At 35.5% G+C, this 18007-nt stretch overlaps 1 protein-coding gene across 3 annotated transcripts in view; it reads right to left on the bottom strand.

Annotated features, from left to right (window-relative positions):
* LOC124895755 (protein EI24 homolog) overlaps positions 1–17459 on the bottom strand; it is a 29765-nt gene extending 12306 nt beyond the window's left edge. Inside the window, exons 1-3 of one of the 3 annotated variants that reach the window (XM_047406189.1) lie at positions 17150–17292; positions 17001–17056; positions 4980–5386 (exon numbers count right to left, since the gene is read on the bottom strand). In XM_047406189.1, the coding sequence (XP_047262145.1) occupies positions 5093–5386; positions 17001–17056; positions 17150–17201 (402 nt within the window). In that variant the 5' untranslated portion in view covers positions 17202–17292 and the 3' untranslated portion in view covers positions 4980–5092. Of the gene's footprint in view, positions 1–2582; positions 5387–17000; positions 17069–17149 lie in introns of those variants that run through there. The other 2 variants (XM_047406194.1, XM_047406185.1) reach the window with 2 other exon arrangements.
* Between the last annotated feature and the right edge of the window lie 548 nt (positions 17460–18007).

Here is an 18007-nt window from a genome sequence, read left to right as displayed (position 1 = left end):
GAAAATCTACAAAGGGCGGTTCCTGTGATGATGAACAAGCCCTCTACCGAAATTTTGAGAAAGGATACGGAGACCATCAGAAAACAAGCAATAATAATTGAAAAAAAATGTATGTTGAATTGTTAGTTAATTAGCATGCTCCTGCTTGGTTTCAACTGCTTTAAGAGGAAAAAATGATATTCCCTTTGTTCTTGCAAGGAAATACAAGCTAATGTTGAGATTTCTTCTTTAGTTTGTGTGCTGACAACAGATATGCTACAGACTAACAGCTATTAGGGTCTGTCCCCACTAATTAATTCTCGTTGACCACGTCCTATAGAGATCATTGAATCAATAGCAATAAGCCCAATTGAAGAGGGGTACTACTTAGTCAAGTAGAAAGGCCAACCTAAGAGCGAGGCAAGCCGGAAAAAGGCTGAGACTTAGGATTCGAAGACCAAGTCACAAACTACTAGACATCTCATCGAGTGACTCTCAACGAGGACGTTGAGACTGTACGGAAAAAAAAAGACTTTTTTGGCTAAGTTCACCTTTAGAAAATGAGTTTGATTAAGAAATTCTCTAGAATCTTTAAAATGAAGATAAGAATACATGTCACCCTTAAGAGAGAAGTGAGAATCCTTATAGAAGCTTCTCCGATCCTTACAAGAATTGTATGGGAGTTGCCCTCGGAGGGATTATACCATGCACAGCCAGCACGGGCTACATCCCACTAGTAAATAATACATGAGGGAAAAACACATAATATCAAATGACACCACTTGACAAGTGTATGCTCCTATTCCAGTGGTCGAGCTGTTTTGTTACTTGACAGAGGTGATAGGTTCAAACCTCCTATGTGGAAGAGCTGTTTTGTTACTTGACAGAGGTGATAGGTTCAAACCTCCTATGTGGATTTCTTCCATGCTTCTTTTTCTCTTTTATCAATGGAGTATAATAACATCATTTTGAAGGCTCATTTAGTAATTTAGTAGAAGATCTAATAATCAATATTTTGTATGTCATAATATCCCTGCTTTTTTTTGGATCAAGTAAAGTAGTTTTATTTTTCATTGAACAGCATCAAGTAAATGCAGGAATTCCAAGGATAGTAAAGAAAAGGAACAGCTCCACTACAATGATTCCTATATGTGTTCTAAGGAGATGCCAAAGTCAAATTGGTTGAAACTATCCACAGTATGAAGCCTACCCCAACCAAAAGGACTAATGTAGCACCTAGTTATAAGTATGTGTGATGGAGTTAAAAATCAATCAAAGCATATGTCCACAAACACCCAAAAAAAAAAAAAGCAAGATGCCACCATCTGCCATATCTTCTTCTGGATAGTTTTCCTGACTTCTCATTAATCGCAACTCTTGTAGGCTTTCTCGATGCTGTAGGGCATTAGTCACTGTACCCCAAAAAGGCAGTAGAACATGGACCAAATTTCTCTAGGTAGATGACCGTGGAGTAGGAGATGGCATGTATCTTCAGACTGTAGTAAGAACATATAACATCTGCTTCTGAGTGAGACACCCCATTTTATCAAGTTCTCATGTGTTAACACCCACCAGAGAGGGCTGTCCAGCTAAAGCATGCAATCTTGGTAAGGATCTTGACTTTCCAGACTAGATTCCATGGCCAATTTTTGATGATGTTGCTGCTGTTGGACATATTTAAGTAAAATGACTTCACAGTAAACATACCAACTTTGCTATTATTGCATACCAACGTATCTTTCATTAGAGAGTTAATCGCAACTGCATCCAGTTTTGCCAAAAGATTCATAACCTCCTCCACAGTTCCCAGTCTTGTATGTTTCTTCTAAAAAATAAAATCCAGTGGTCATCTCTGCTATATTGGTTATCTGTGGCATGGGAAGCAAAGAAAGCTGATAGAGCTGCTGGAATTCCTCTTGCAAGGTGATTTTCTTTTTCTAACCGTGGAGTCCAGTCTAGCTTGCGCGGACCTAGACTAATTTCACTGGCCACCTGCTACCTCTCACCAACATATGTACCGGGTAACTCTATCCACCAAGTCTTTGGACAGATGGGAAGAAATTCCCTAGTGTTTTTTGTCTCCGCTAGGACTTGAACCTGAAACCTCATGGTTCTCAACCCACTTCAATGACCACTCGGCCACACCCTTGGTTACTCCTCCATTACCCACTTTAAGGTGGGTATTGCAGCTGGAAATTCAGAACAGCTTACTTATGAACTAAGCTGTGCGGACTCTTCACTTTCAACGCTGCACCAGTGTCGGATTCTCCAAAAATACACTACTTTGTGAGAATCCGACATGCACCCGTTGTCATTTTTGAAGAGTCCGAGCAACATAGCTTATGAACTTTCACGGGCAAATCATATGGGTATTGAGTTAATTTAGTATGCTAGTAGCTATCCTCACTGTGAAAAATATGAGAGAAAATATTATTGAAATTGTTGTATCTAAATTATTACATTGAGACCCTATTTATAGACACTACATTCCAATCTTATTCCTAATAGGACACTACATTACAATCCCTTTCCAAGTAGAATTCAATATGTTATTCCTATTCATATTCTAACACTCCCCCTCAAGCTGGTGCATACAAGTCATAAGCTTGTTACAAATGTAATTAATACGAGGACTGGTGAGGAATATCTGCAAGTTGATCATTCGACTTCACAAATTTTGTAACAATATCTCCCGAGAGTATCTTTTCTCTGACACAGTGACAATCAATCTCTATGTGCTTGGTCCTCTCATAGAACACTGGATTAGATGCAATATGAAGGGTTGCCTAATTATCACATACAAGTTCCATCTTACCAGTTTCTCCAAATTTTAATTCTCTCAACAATTGCTTGATCCAAACCAGCTTGCAAGTTGCTGCAGTCATTGCTCGATATTCTGCTTCGGCACTAGATCGAGCAACCACACTCTGTTTCTTCCTCTTCCAGGACACCAAATTACCTCCTACTAAAACACAATATCCAGATGTAGAACGTTTATCAAAGGGTGATCCTGCCCAATCAGCATCAGTATATCCAATTATATGCCCATGGCCTCGATCCTCGAAGAGTAATTCTTTACCTGGAGATGACTTTATATATCGCAAAATCCGAACAACTGTATCCCAATAACTATCACAGGGGGAAGTCATAAACTGACTTACAACACTCACAGGAAAAAAGATGTCAGGTCTAGTCACTGTAAGATAATTCAACTTTCCAACCAACTGCCTATACCTCTCAGGATCACTGAGTGGCTCCCCCTTTCTTGGCAGAAGTTTAGCATTTAGATCCATAGGAGTGTCAATGGATCAACATCCCATCATTCTTGTTTCCTCAAGAATGTCTAAAGCATACTTGCATTGAGAAATAACAATACCTGAACTGGACTGAGCAACCTCAATACCTAGAAAGTATTTCAATCTGCCAAGGTCTTTAGTTTGAAAATGCTGAAAAAGATGTTGCTTCAAGTTAGTGATACCATCTTGATCATTGCCGATGATAACAATATCGTCAACATAAACCACCAAATAAATACACAGATTTGGTTTAGACTAGCGATAAAACACTGAATGATCATCTCCACTACGAATCATGCCAAACTCCTGAATAACTGTGCTAAACTTTCCGAACCAGGCTCGAGGAGATTGTTTCAAACCATAGAGTAACTTGCGCAATCGACATACAAGGCTACTAAACTCCCCCTGAGCAACAAAACCAGGTGGTTGCTCCATATAAACTTCTTCCTCAAGATCACCATGTAGAAAAGCATTCTTAACGTCCAACTAATAAAGAGGCCAATGACGAATGCAGCCATAAAGAGAAAGACGGACAAATGTTATTTTAGCCACGGAAGAAAAAGTGTCACTATAATCAAGCCCAAATATCTGTGTATATCCTTTGACAACAAGGTGAGCCTTCAGCCGATCAACCTGACCATTTGGACCAACTTTGACTGTATAAACCCAACGACAACCATCAGTAGATTTACCTGTAGGAAGGGAAACTAGCTCCCAAGTACCACTCGTATGTAAAGCAAACATCTCATCAATCATAGCCTGTTTTTCCATCCTGAATGGGAAAGTGCTTCACCTGTAGTCTTAGAAATGGAAATAGAGGACAAAGATAATACAAAAGCATAATAGGGTGATGACAAACGATGATAACTCAAGAAAGTATAATGTGGGTTAGCATTACGAGTGGATCTTATACCTTTTTGAAGTGCAACTAGTTGACTAAGAAGAGGAAGGTCCGCAGTAGGGGAAGCGTCAGGCGCAGGACATGAATCATCTGGGACTGATACTGGATGTGGGCGGCGATGATAAGTTAAAAAAGGTGGCACTGTAGCTGGAGATGGAGAAGTAACCGTAGATTCCTCAAAGATTGATGTGGGTAAGACCGGAGGTATGGATAAAAACTCAGAGATAATAAAATGATCAAAAGATGTATAGAAAAGTTGAGATTCAAAGAATGTGACATCAGCGAACATAAGGTAGCGACCCAGAACAGGTGAATAGCATCAATACCCTTTTTGAACTCGAGAGTAACCAAGGAAGACACATTTGAGAGCACGAGGGGCTAATTTATCTTTTCCTAGGGCTAAGTTATGAACAAAACATGTGCTCTCAAAAACACAATGGAGAATAGAGTAGAGATGTGACTGAGGAAATAGTATGGAATGGGGAACCTTATTCTAGATCGAAGATAATGGCATTCTATTAATGAGATAGCCAGATGCAAGGACCGCATCGCCCCAAAAACGAAGTGGAACATGGGATTCAATGAGAAGAGTGCGAGCAGTCTCAATGAGATGCCTATTTTTCCTTTCTGCTATACCGTTCTGTTGAGGGGTGTATGGATATGATGTTTGGTGAATGATTCCTTGATGAGTCATGAACTCCTGAAACTAGGAGGATAAGTATTCTAAAGCATTATCACTACGAAAAGCACGAATAGAAACACCAAATTGATTTTGTATTTCAGCACAAAAACTTTTGAATATAGAGAATAACTCGGAACAATCTTTCATTAAGTAAACCAAAGTACATCTTGAAAAATTATCGATGAAAGTAACAAAGTAACGAAATCCTAAGGGTGAACTGACTCTATTAGGACCCTAAATATCGGAATGTACTAATGAGAAAATAGACTTTGAGCGACTCGCAATACTATGTGAAAAAGTAGCACGGGTGTGTTTCCCAAGTTGACACGACTCACAATCTAATGAGGATAGACCAGACAAACTAGGCACCATCTTTTGTAGCTTGGATAGACTAGGATGTCCCAAACATTTGTGTATAAGGTCGGAAGGATCTGTAGCAGAGCATGCTGTGAAGGAATTTGAAGAGGTAAGATGGTAAAGGCCCTGTGATTCATGTCCTATGCGAATTGTCTGTCCCGTTTTGCGGTCCTGCATTAGAAAAGAATTATCAAAAAAGGTTATACTACAATCAAGAGCACGTGTCAAACAACTCACAGATGTAAGATTAAAAGGACAACCAAGGACATAAAGAACAGAGTCTAGAGTCTAGAGTGACAGAAGATAAGGGTTTGTCTTATCCAACTCCTTTTGGCTCTGTTCGAATTCCATTAGCTAAAGTAATAGCAAGAAAAGATTGTGAATAAACAATATCAGACAGAAGTGATTTGTCACCAGAAATATGGTCAGAAGCGCGCCTTAGTCCATAACCCATGATCCAAAGGTAAGAGATTTTGCAGTTTAGGCTATTGGTAGACATATATGTTTACTTGCTTAATACTGAAGATACTCATTAAATTCTTTGTCAGATAAATATACCCGTTGATCACCTGTGGTGTTAGACTGAGCAATATGAGCATTTTTAGATGGCTGACCATGCAAAGAATAGCAGATTCCACGAGTATGTCCAAGCCTTTTACAATAACTACACTTATGTCGAGAATAGCATACGCCACGAGTATGTCCAAACCTTTTACAATAACTAAACCTAGGTCGAGATCTTCCAAATTGACCTTCCCTTCGGTGATTCTTCATAAACTCTGACAGATGAGTTTCTGATCTCCTCATTAAGATTCAGATTTAATCATGAAAAAGAAATACTGTTGGAATTTGGCCCCAAAAAAAAGGAAAGTCGTCGAATATAAGACCTGATGTTCGAAAGTTGCTCGGAATCAGAAAATAATCATATGAGCAGCCTCGGAATAAATAAGCGAGGCTACTAAAAAAAATGAAATTGTCGTAAAAGTTGCCAGAATTTAGGTTCCGACGATCAAAATCTTGACTTGTCGGAATCAAGAAAAAAACTATTGGTACAGCCTTGTAATGAAGTGGCGACCTAGATGGAAAAAATAACTTGGCCGGAATAAACCGCACGCGTCGGCGCGTGAAGCACAAATCAGAAAATATCGGCCGCGCGTGGCGGCAGGGGATCGCCGGAGATGAGATTCAAGCACTGGGGTTTGTTTGCCGGGGTGTTTCTCACCTCATGGTGGTGTTGGTTTTTGCATACAACACTTAAAAAATAGACGAGGGCTCAAATTGGACTTGACAGTCGCCAGAAATTGAAGTACCGGGCTGTCTTATTGAGTTTTCTTCCTAAAAATTTTCTCACAAAACCTGCTCTGATACCATGTGAAAATTATGAGAGAAAACATTATTGAAATTGTTGTACCTAAATTATTATATTGAGACCCTATTTATAAACACTACATTGTAATCCTATTCCTAATAGGACACTATATTACAATTCTTTTCCAAGTAGAATTCAATATGTTATTACTATTCATATTCCAACACTCACCATGTTTAGCCTTTATGATCTGACTCCATTATGTGTTTTGCTCATTAGAATATATCTATAGCCACGTCATAAGTAAACTCTTATTATGCAAGTTAGATTCCTTATTGGCTTATTCCCAAACCTCCACAATGTTATAGAAGCACAATTTTGTCTCATTTAACCAAGAGAAATTTGTGTTAAGAGTTGTTTCTAAAGAAAATCCCTCCATAGTCTGTCCATCTACTTAGAACATTGATTAGATGGGGAATAGGGACATGAACTATGTTGATATACCATTTAACACGCTATTTATTAAAGACAACCTCCCATGGCCAATTACTGTCTTTGCCAGGTGAACAATCTATGCTCGTCGCTCGAATTTCTCTAATATACCCTGCCAAATCTATATAGACTTGAACTTATCACCTAGTGGTAGGCCAAGATAAGTGGTAGGAAATGTACCAACTGCAACGGTAAATATCAGCAAGCTCCAGGGAATATTTTATTCAAAGCATATATTATGTCCCTCATATTAATATGCAGTCTTGATAGTGCTTCAAAGATGCGAAGCATCACTCTTGGTAGTAGGACTTGGATATGTTCTGCCTCGCAAAAAGTCAAAGTGTCATCTCCATAAAGTGAGTAAATTGATTAAACCAACATTCTTGTAGCCAATGCTAAACCCCTAGATCCATTGCCTTTGTATTGCCACTTCCGATAGTTTATTTGGTCCTTCCATAACTATAATACAAGCAGGACGGGGAATAAAGGGTCTCCTTGTCTAATATATATTAACAAGGATTGAGTACGATCATTCACATGCAAAATTTTACCCATTTCAACCATCTATCACCAAAGCTCATTTTTGTAGTGCCAGTAATAGAACTAACCAACTAAGATGGCAAAATATCTTTTCAATATCCAGATTACATATCACTATTTGCCCTTGTTTCAATCTCTAAGCCAAGATTTCATTTGTTACGAGAGCAGAATTTGTGATTTGTGTTCCATGTAAGAAGGCATCTTGGTAAATAAAAACCAGTTTATTTATTTTTGTCTTCATCCTTTCGACAAATACCTTAATTAAGATTTTATATACATTTGCAATTAGACTTATAGGCATGAAATCTTTCAACCCAATTGCCCATTCTTTTTTGGCACCAACATTGTAAAAGAAGTATTACAAATGCTTTGCTTTTAATCATCTGGCAGTGTTGGTGGAAGTTTTCTAGGGCTCTCAGGATCATTTTTATTATATGCCACGATTTCTAGAAAAATGGCATTGTAAGTCGTTTGGGCCTGAGTCCTTGGCTGGGGCACCATAATTGATCACCTTCGAATGTTATCCCCAACCATTCCTTTTCCTCTTCAGTGACACCAAGTTACTAATCAGTTCCTCCAGCTAGACAGTTGGTCCCAATGTTCATATTTGTGTATAGCAGCCGGGAGAAGGTAGGAATTGCATTTTCTACATTGTTCTTGTATTCAATAATTTCCACTCTCACCATTGATTTGTTATTGTGGTTTCTTTTGTGTGCATCCGCCATTCTCTGAAAGAACTTCATGTGTTTGTCCCTTTCTTTCAACCAAAGGCATGTAAACTTTCATCTCCATGATTTAAGTAAGGTAGTCGCTTCTTTTTTTCGGTATACCGCTCTGCTCGCAGAGCGAATGAACAGAAATCTTTCCGAATATCATGAATATCCTTCGCCCCTTATCTCCTCATCTTCCTATTTATAAGCCACAGCTTACTTCGACGTTTTCAATTTCCCATAGAATCTCCGGAGCTTTCCTAGCCACTATAGTTTTCTTTTTTTATCTTCTTTGTCTCTTCTGCTTTGCCTAATTCTTGAAGCGCAAATAAATTGTGATTTTCTCGTATTTCTCCTGTTAAAGGGGCAACCCGGTGCACTAAAGCTCCCGCTATGCAAAGGGCCTGGGGAGGGGCAGGTCCACAAGGGTCTCATGTTTCTCCAGTTTTGATAGTGGCCTATTTTCAGCATTTTTGTCAATTACAGAAATGATCACCAAAATTTTATCCTCTTTTTGTAGAGAGATAAGATATACTATTAATCTTTCAGCACAAGGGTGGTATTTAAAGCCATATTACGGTTCCAGAAACATCGAACACGGTCTTTCTTCAATTCTACAAAATATCTCCTCATTATCCAAGCTTTGATATCCCTGTTAAAAAGCTTCTGCATTAAAATACAGCCAAGACTGACATTTACATTATAACTCTAGTATTCTACTTTATCAATAAAACCATCTATTTCAACCATATATTTTTAATTTGAGATATGATTTGATTGTCTCTAATTCACGTTCCAGCAAGATGTGCTCGTGATCTGATAAAGTTTAAGGTAGGGTGGCTTGCTTTATTGCTCTGAAGGCTTCACTCCATTCCCATGATGTGAGAAATCTGTCAATTCTAGGGGCTTGGTCATTGTTCTCACCCCTTGACCACGTGTATCTTGCCCCTTACAATGGTGGGTCTACCAATGATAAATCTTGATAAGATCAGAGAACAACAAATTACCCGTGACCTACCGCTGAAATTTTTTCCTTTCACCTCCAAACCTTGTGACGCTAAAATCTCCTCCTATGACCCATGGGATATCCCATAGGACACTCTCTGCTGCTAATTCAAGGCATAAGTCCTTACCTTATTGTTATGTGGACCATAAACATCTGTGCAAAAAATTCTCCATAACACCTTCCAGTACAGTACACATGAAATAGAATAGGTAGCATTGATGCCACCAATTGGCGCTCTTCCATGATCTTTTACTCATACTAGAATGTCACCTTTTTTTTTAGAATGGTAAAGTTGTATTCAGCATTAAGAACGTGCTGGTAGAATGTCACCTTTACTACCAAGCATTTAATTTAGCTAAATCACACCATTTGTTCATGTAACACCTCGTGCCTTCAGGCTATGGTTTGATCTATTTGACAAATATAAATAGACCTGTACCGGGTGAATTTGGTTGTACTTAGGTGTAAAGATCAAGGTTTGAGTGTGCGGAGTGTGTTTAGGTGATTTAAGGTCATAAGAGAATTATAAAACAAAGTTGGGTTGGAAGCCTCCCCATAGAGTAAGTTTTCGCATAAGCTCGCGCAAGGTCCAACTTCAAACAAGTTATCCCAAAATATGAAGAATTAGGTGGTGAATTACCCACCAAATTAAAGGTCTTCGAGTCAAGTTTTCCTTCCAACGCATCGAACCGCTCATCATTTGGAATTTTCTATGAGGAAATATGATCATTTTACTAAAGGAGGCAGTGCAGTGAACTGTAGCAATATGCTGCTGCATATCGCAATATGTTGGCTCCATTTCGGCCAAAAACTTGCCATGATTTCTGGTTTTGATGTGCGTTAGATCTGCTGCAGAACATTCGCAGCATACGCAGCCAGCATATCCGACGCATATAGGGCCGACGGGACTCAATATAAGTTCGTTTTTTCTGAAATTTTTCATTCTTTCACGCCCTTAAGTTGGTTTTCTCTCCTCTCCTCAACCTCCAACACCAAGATAAGTTCCATGTATTACTAAGTATTTTTAAACACGTCTAATCAATAATTACAAAATTCTTAACAAGATTCTATGCTATAATCTTTGGGTGTCCGAGAAAACCTAACACAATGTTCAAGAATGGATTTTTGGAGTTCTTCGAAGTTAGAGTTGTTCTTCAATTATTTTGGAGAGATTAAGGTATATAAGGCTATTCCATTGCGTGGGAACATTATTGTTCTTCCACGTATCCTATTTATTGAAAAAAAACCAAAATTTCTCCTCCATGGGATAACTAGGGCAAGGTATGATTTTGATGAGCTTTGTTCATGAAAACTCACTACGAACACCATGAACACCTATACGACAAGCATCTGAAACAATAGTTGCCAACGTAGGATTTGGAGCCAGGCATATCCTTTATGTTGTTCAACGAGACACATTACGGATCCTTTGCTAGCGAAACTATGTTATGTATGTTTCATACCCGACAAAGTATCAGATAACTTAATTGATGGGGCTGAGATCAGACTCCATGTATTCACAACGTGGATCATGTCGATTACACTATAAACTCAAATAATAAACTAATGAATGGAGAAATGCAAATGTTAAGGTCAACTAATGATTTCTACCCCTTTATCTTATTTCTATGTTATGATTTAGAATTTTTCTTGGTTGCCCTCTCCCTTTCAGCTATGTGTCATGTTTCATTCTGCCCTTACATACAGTACAATTCAATATGTACTTCATCCCTTTACTTTGGGGTGCTGCATTTCAAAATGCAGGTTTAGGCACTTAGACAAGCAATCAGATTTCACATTAGGGTCTACAAACTCAACTTTTAGTGAGCCCCACTCTCCCTGTGGGGCATAGTCATCTCATTTTGTTTTGCTTAGCTATGGTCATGTGGGTACCTTGTCCCGATAGACTTATTTCAGTTAAGGCTGCATAGATAGATCAGTCTAGCATGTTCCTATGACTAGCATGTTACTATGATTTGCATTTCAGTTTTGGCCTTAGAGCCATTTCATGAACCTCTAGTTATTAATTAATTAGAAGTATTTATTTTGAAAAACGTAGTATTTTACTTAATGAATGAGTATCCCGACTAGAATTTTATTTTGAAATTTTTCCATTTCTGATAATGCTCTATGCGTCATGCCATATTAGTGTTTCCTTGGGCAAGTTAAGGCACCGAGTGATGGTCCCGGCCAGGGTCTAGAGCATTCCCCCATATATCTTTTATTATTGTTTTGTCTTTTGAAAGCACTAGATATCCGCCTTCAATTTATGAATGATTAATTAAATAATCTATCATTAAGGCCCTTTGCATTCAAAATATCTGTCTTTGCAGTCCAACTTCCTTCCAAGTGACAAAACTATGATTCTCTAAAAGACAAGTTCACCGAACTATTTACTTTGAGAAATAGTTAACCTGTCATTATGCAAAATGTTTATTTCAAATATTCTAGGTGACATAAGTGCATTTTGCTCATAGTATAATGTTGTCACTACACAGAATCATCAAGAGCTTTTGATTTCTCCTGTTGCAAGCAAGGAGCTCTTTTCTAAAATGAAAACCCTAAAAGTAATTATTTAGTATTAGCATGTTCGCCAACGTCATACTTCAGTCAATCAACATCCATTTCAACCCCAAATTAGATTGAGTCGGCTATTCAAACAGCATGTATCTATTAAGGTCCACTTCATTATAATTTAAACCGGTAGCATACTACTTCTAAAATATTTACTAAAAACTCACGTGGAGTTTAAGTTCGTGCATAATAATATTAAATATTAATGTATAGTGAAGCTCTTTAGACTTCCACAAAATCATTGTATAGTTATTATCTCATGGTGCAAAATGTAGCTGGAAACCCATCTTCTTCCTTTTTCAATAATAATGGTTTTGGGAGGATTCCACTGAGTACCTAACAGCCCAACATACCACACCAAGTTCTAGATATTCAGGAAGATATCACCAAGCTTGTTTGTCTCTGTCGGGATCTGAATAACGGTCTCCCTTGGTCTTCACTTCTTATTCATAGACCACTAGAAACCTATCATTACATTAATAAGAGTTTCTCTATCATATGCAGGCAGAGCTCAACTGTTGAAAAGTGTCTTATTTTCCATTCAAACGTTTTGGGCTCAACTGTTCATTCTGCCAAAGAAAATTGTTGAGTTCATTGAAATGATATGTAAGAGGTTTCTTTGGTCAGGGTCTGCAGAAATTAAAAGGAAATCATTGATAGCATGGGATAAGGTGTGTACTCCTAAGGTAGCTGGGGTCTTAAACATGTTAAATGTGCATCTGTGGAACAAAGCAGCCATCTGTAAGCTGCTTTGGGATATATGCCAGAAGGAGAAGTTATCGGTGGTTTGGGTGCACACATACTACATCAAGCAGGGCGATGCTTGGTCAACTAAGTCAGCCTCATGGACGATCCGGATTATCTTTAAGGCCAAACAATACCTGGTGGATGCTGAGATTACAATGCAAGAGTTTATTGATATGCACAAGTTTTCCATAAAGAAGATCTGCCAGGTATTACAGGGTGTCTACCCAAAGGTTGGGTGGGGGAAGCTAATATGTAATAACCAAGGCCGCCCAGGTGGAATTTCATTCTCTGGCTAGCCATAAATGGTAGATTACAACCAAGGACAGTCTTGCTAGATGGAAGAGAGATATTGATCAAACTTGTGTTCTATGTCAGGGTGAGGATGAGTCTATCCACCACTTTTTCTTTAATTGCTCTGTATCTGGAGGTATAAGGCAACACATCCTAAAACGGCAGGGTATACAGAGGTGCACTAAAAGGCTGGTTGGGTGAAGTAGCTTGGGCTCAAAAGTTTTGCAAAAGGAAACAGCAAAGGTGCAGGTGTTTTCAAAATGGGCTTAGCTGCAACTGTCTACCATGTGTGGCGAGAGAGGAATTTTCGAGTGTATCAGAACTCATCAATGTCAGCAGAGGTGATCACAAAGCTAATAAATACAAGAAGTCTATTTACGAGCTAGCCTATTCCCAGCTTACAATTCCTAAATGACTAAGATAGATTGCTATCCACGATAATATTAGTATAGTAGAGTAAGGTGTATGGATGTCTTGAGTGATAGTCTTTGCATGCACTTGGCTCGGGTTATGCCAAGCCAGCCAGTGTAAGGTCATCTCAGTGCCGGCTCAAGGGGGAGGCAACTAAAGCCATTGCTTTAGGCCCCCTCAAATTCAAGGCCCCATAATTTCATTGGTATTAATATTATATAGTATATATTATAGAATCAACACTGTTATTATTTTCAAAAGATTAGATTTATGCTTGTCTTTTGGAAATTTTATAAAATTTAGCTACAAACAAATATATGTTATTTAGATAAACACTTCCTCCATTTATTTTATGTGCCACTTTTTACTTTCCGGCAATCAATTTCACTAATTTTTGAAGCTAAATAAGATAAAATCAATACAATATTTTAAAATTTAGATATTCAAAAACTATATAAAATGTAATATGTATTACATTTTTCACATGTCAACATAACGAAAAAATATATTCAATATAAGAGTCAAAATTTATATAGTTTGACTCTCAATGTCAATTAATTCTCTTCATTTAATTATCTCAATTTTGTAGTACTAAGACGATGTTAATTTTTCTTTTCATACATTTGGAATATATAGTTCTAAGTTTATTTTGAATTGAACTAATGACTTGATTCACTCTTTATAACAAATAATCAACTCCAAAATTATTAGATGGGAATTTGTTTGCATATCGTATAGTCATTAATAAAAAAAACTTATGTCGTATATTTATTACGAAATTTAAGTAATCTGTCTGTTTTAATTTATGTGACACTTTTTCCTTATTAATTAAATGTAAAGGCCACTTTTTAAAGTTGACTTTAGGCCACAAATCCTGTTGAGCCGCCCTATATGTATATATATACATATATATATATATATACATATATAAATAACTTTATTATTTATTACCAAAGCGTACAGCTCAAACAAATACAAAAAAGAGGAAGGAAAAGTAGCCAAAGATGACCCAGGGGCGGCTTAACGGGATTTGTATATATATATACATATATGTATATATACATATATGTATATATGTGTATACATATATTATTAGTTATATATCAGAAGCAGCCAGCAGGTCGATATGCCTGCTTCAGTTGTTCTGCTTCAACCATGTTTTTAATGCATCACCCCTGATTAATTATTACAAGTCATTTACGTATTAGAAAATTAATAATATTTAATACAAATAAGTAAAATAAATATTTCTGACATGGCTGCTTCAGCTGCTTCAACCGTAATTTTGTCATATCACCTTTAATTAATTATTATAAGTCATCTAAGTATTAAAAAATTAATAGTATTTAATAAAAAAGGTAAAATGGACATAAAATAATAAATTAACTCTTGATGTTTTAAATAAGCTCGACGTCTTATATGAGGCCCACTTAGGTTTCTGCTTCGCGGTTTCAATCGTGATTTTACTATATCATCTCTAACTACTTATTATGGTTATTTAAGCATTAAAAAACTATATTATTAGTATCCTATATAAGAAGGCTGCTCATGTTCGACATGCCTGCCTCAGTTATTTCAATCGTGATTTTACTACATTACACCTAAGTAATTATTATAAGTCATTTACGTATTAAAAAATTAATACCCTCTCCGTTTAAAAAAGAATAACCTACTTTCCTTTTTAGTCCGTTTCAAAGAGAATGACCCCTTTCCTTTTTAGACAATACTTCAATTTCAACTTTCCATATGGCATGTTTAGGACCACAAGATTAAAAGGCATTTTGGTATGTTTAACACAACTTAAATTTAAAGCTACAAGATTCAAAAGTCTTCTTTATTTTCTTAAACTTGGTGTCAAATCAAAGTAGGTCATTCTTTTTAAAACGGAGGGAGTAATATTTAATTAAAAACTAAAATAGATATTTATGATAAGACTGTTTGAACTACTTTAATTGTAATTTTACTAAATTACCCATATTTGATTATTATAAGTCATTTAAGTATTAAAAAATTAATAATATTTAATAAAAAAGGTAAAATAAATGTAAAATGATAAATTAATTTTTGATGTTTTAAATTAACTTGATGTCTTATATGGAGCCACTTAAGAAAAAATTCATAAGTATTTTTTATAATAATTTTACTATGTCACTTCTAATTAGTAGAGTAGAAAAAAATATTATAAATCACAATAATTAAGAACTTAAATTATTTAAAAAATATAATTAACTATCAATGTCACAAAAATTTGAACAACTTAAAATATCATTATGCAAATTTCATCAATAAATTTTTAAGGATCAACATTCGTAGCTTCAATCGTGATTTTACTATCTCATCCCTAATTACTTATTATGGCTATTTAAGCATTAAAAATTATATTATTAGTATCCTATATAAGAAGTCACAATAAGGAGCTGAAGCAGGTTGCTCATGGTCGACATGTCTGCTTTCAACTGCTTTAATCATGATTTCACTACATTACCCCTAAGTAATTATTATAAATCATTTACGTATAAAAAATTGTTAGTTTTATCATGTTTCATGCTTTGAATATTTTTATATATTGTCCTGTGTCTTGAGTCGGGGATCTATCGGAAACAGTCTTTCTACTTCTTTAGAGGTATTGATATGAACTGCGTACATTCTACCCTCCCCAGACCCCACTAGGTGGGAATATACTGGGCTTGTTGTTGTATTTACATATAAAAAATTAATACTCCCTCCATCCCATTTTATGTGTCGCCATTTGACCAGACACGGAGTTTAAGAAATAAGTGATGACTTTGTAAAGTTTACAAATTTGCCCCTCTTAAAGTTTGCTTTTTAATTATCTTTTTTATAAAGTAGGACTCACTAAGGATAAAATAGGAATTAAGCCATTAAATAATTACCAAATAAAGAAAGATGACATTCTTTTTGAGACGAACCAAAAAGAAAATGACGACATATAAAATGGAACGGAGGAAGTAATATTCTACTTAATAATAAGCGGCTTCAACTGCTTCAATCTTTTTACTATATTGTTCCTAATTAATTACTATAGATTATTTAAGTATTAATTCTACTTAATAATAAGCAGGCACATCTTCGACATGTCTGCTTCAACTGCTTCAATCGTAATTTTACTATATTACCCCTGATTAATTACTATAAGTTATTTAAGTATTAAAATTTATAATATTTAATAAAAAATATAAAAGATATAAAATAATAAATTAATATTTGATTTTTTAAATTAATTTGATGTCTTATATGAGACCCTTTTATGTTTTTTTTGCAAATATTTTTTATAGTAATTTTATTATATCACTCCTAATTAATTGTTATAAGTCATTTAAGACATGTCTTCTTCGCTTCTTCAATTGTGATTTTATTGTATCATCCCCTAATTAATTACTATGGTCACATTAGAAAATTAATAATATTTCATAAAATGGACACAAAATGATATGTCAAACATAAAACATTTGATTGACTATCAAAATTATATTAATACCACATATATTGACTTTTGAAATTATATCAGTGTCATTTAAATTGGAATAGAAAAAAAAGTATTATAAATTATAATAATTAAAAATTAAAATTATTTTAATAATTAATTATCTAAATTATATTTGTGTCACGTAAATTGAGATAAAAAAAAATAACATATAATGAGCCAGTATATATATATAAGAGAGACAAATAAAGAGAGAGAACCTTCCTAAGAAGATGAATCCATTCAACAAAAAACATTGACCCGTACGGATGGCAAGCTGTTTTGACCTTCAAATAAGCATAACAAAATCAAAATTGGAAGGAGAAAGGGTAAAACAAATAAATATGGTTTGAATGATTGAAAAGGGAACCTGAGACAGTAGATGATGACACGGTGGAGACAGCAAGCCTCTCTAACGCCATCGAGCCACAACAGCAACGCTTGCTTTGACTTGCTTCTCACTCTGCCCGCCAATGGGCCGATGCTTTCCATGACACAAGACAAGAGAAAGGAAATCCCCAACTGACTTGATCGACGACAGCAACTTGGTATTTTCTTTACGAGAAAATAGAGAAGCACCGTAGGGACAAACAAGACGGAGAAAAGGAAAAGGGGAGGTCTCCCGTCACAGACATGACTAGTGCACTGTTTGGACAATATTATTTGTACTAGATATTCAACGGTTATTTTTTAATCTCAATTTATATAATATAAATAAAAGTAAAATAATTAATTATATTTTTAATATGCTTTTAAATATTTTAAATTGTCAATTATTATAATTTATAATATTTATTTGATTTTATAATTTATTATTTTAATCTGTTAGTTATTGTAATTTATAATATTTTCTTTGTATAAACTTTTATGTCATTAATAGTCAATTATATCTTTAAAATAATTTAAGTTTTTAATTATTATGATTTATAATACTTTTTCTTCTATTTTAATTTAAGTGACACTTATATAATTTCGAGAGTCAACAAAATATCATGATTGGAGTAGTGAAGTAGAAATGGCTTAAATGACTCATAATAACTAATTAAAAATGATATAAAAAATGGGATCTTTAAAAAATAGCAGCATTTTGCTATAAAATCCACCTTTCATAACCACATTTTACATAATTATCATTTATAGTCGCTGTATTCGATTTACGCCCACTGTATTCAGTTTGGTAGATAATATGTATGCATATTTTATATGAATACAATCCCTATTTAGTCGT

Source organism: Capsicum annuum, chromosome 2 (genome assembly GCF_002878395.1).
Source record: "Capsicum annuum cultivar UCD-10X-F1 chromosome 2, UCD10Xv1.1, whole genome shotgun sequence".
Taxonomy (NCBI): Eukaryota; Viridiplantae; Streptophyta; class Magnoliopsida; order Solanales; family Solanaceae; genus Capsicum; species Capsicum annuum.
This window is presented reverse-complemented; position numbering and strand designations above follow the sequence as displayed.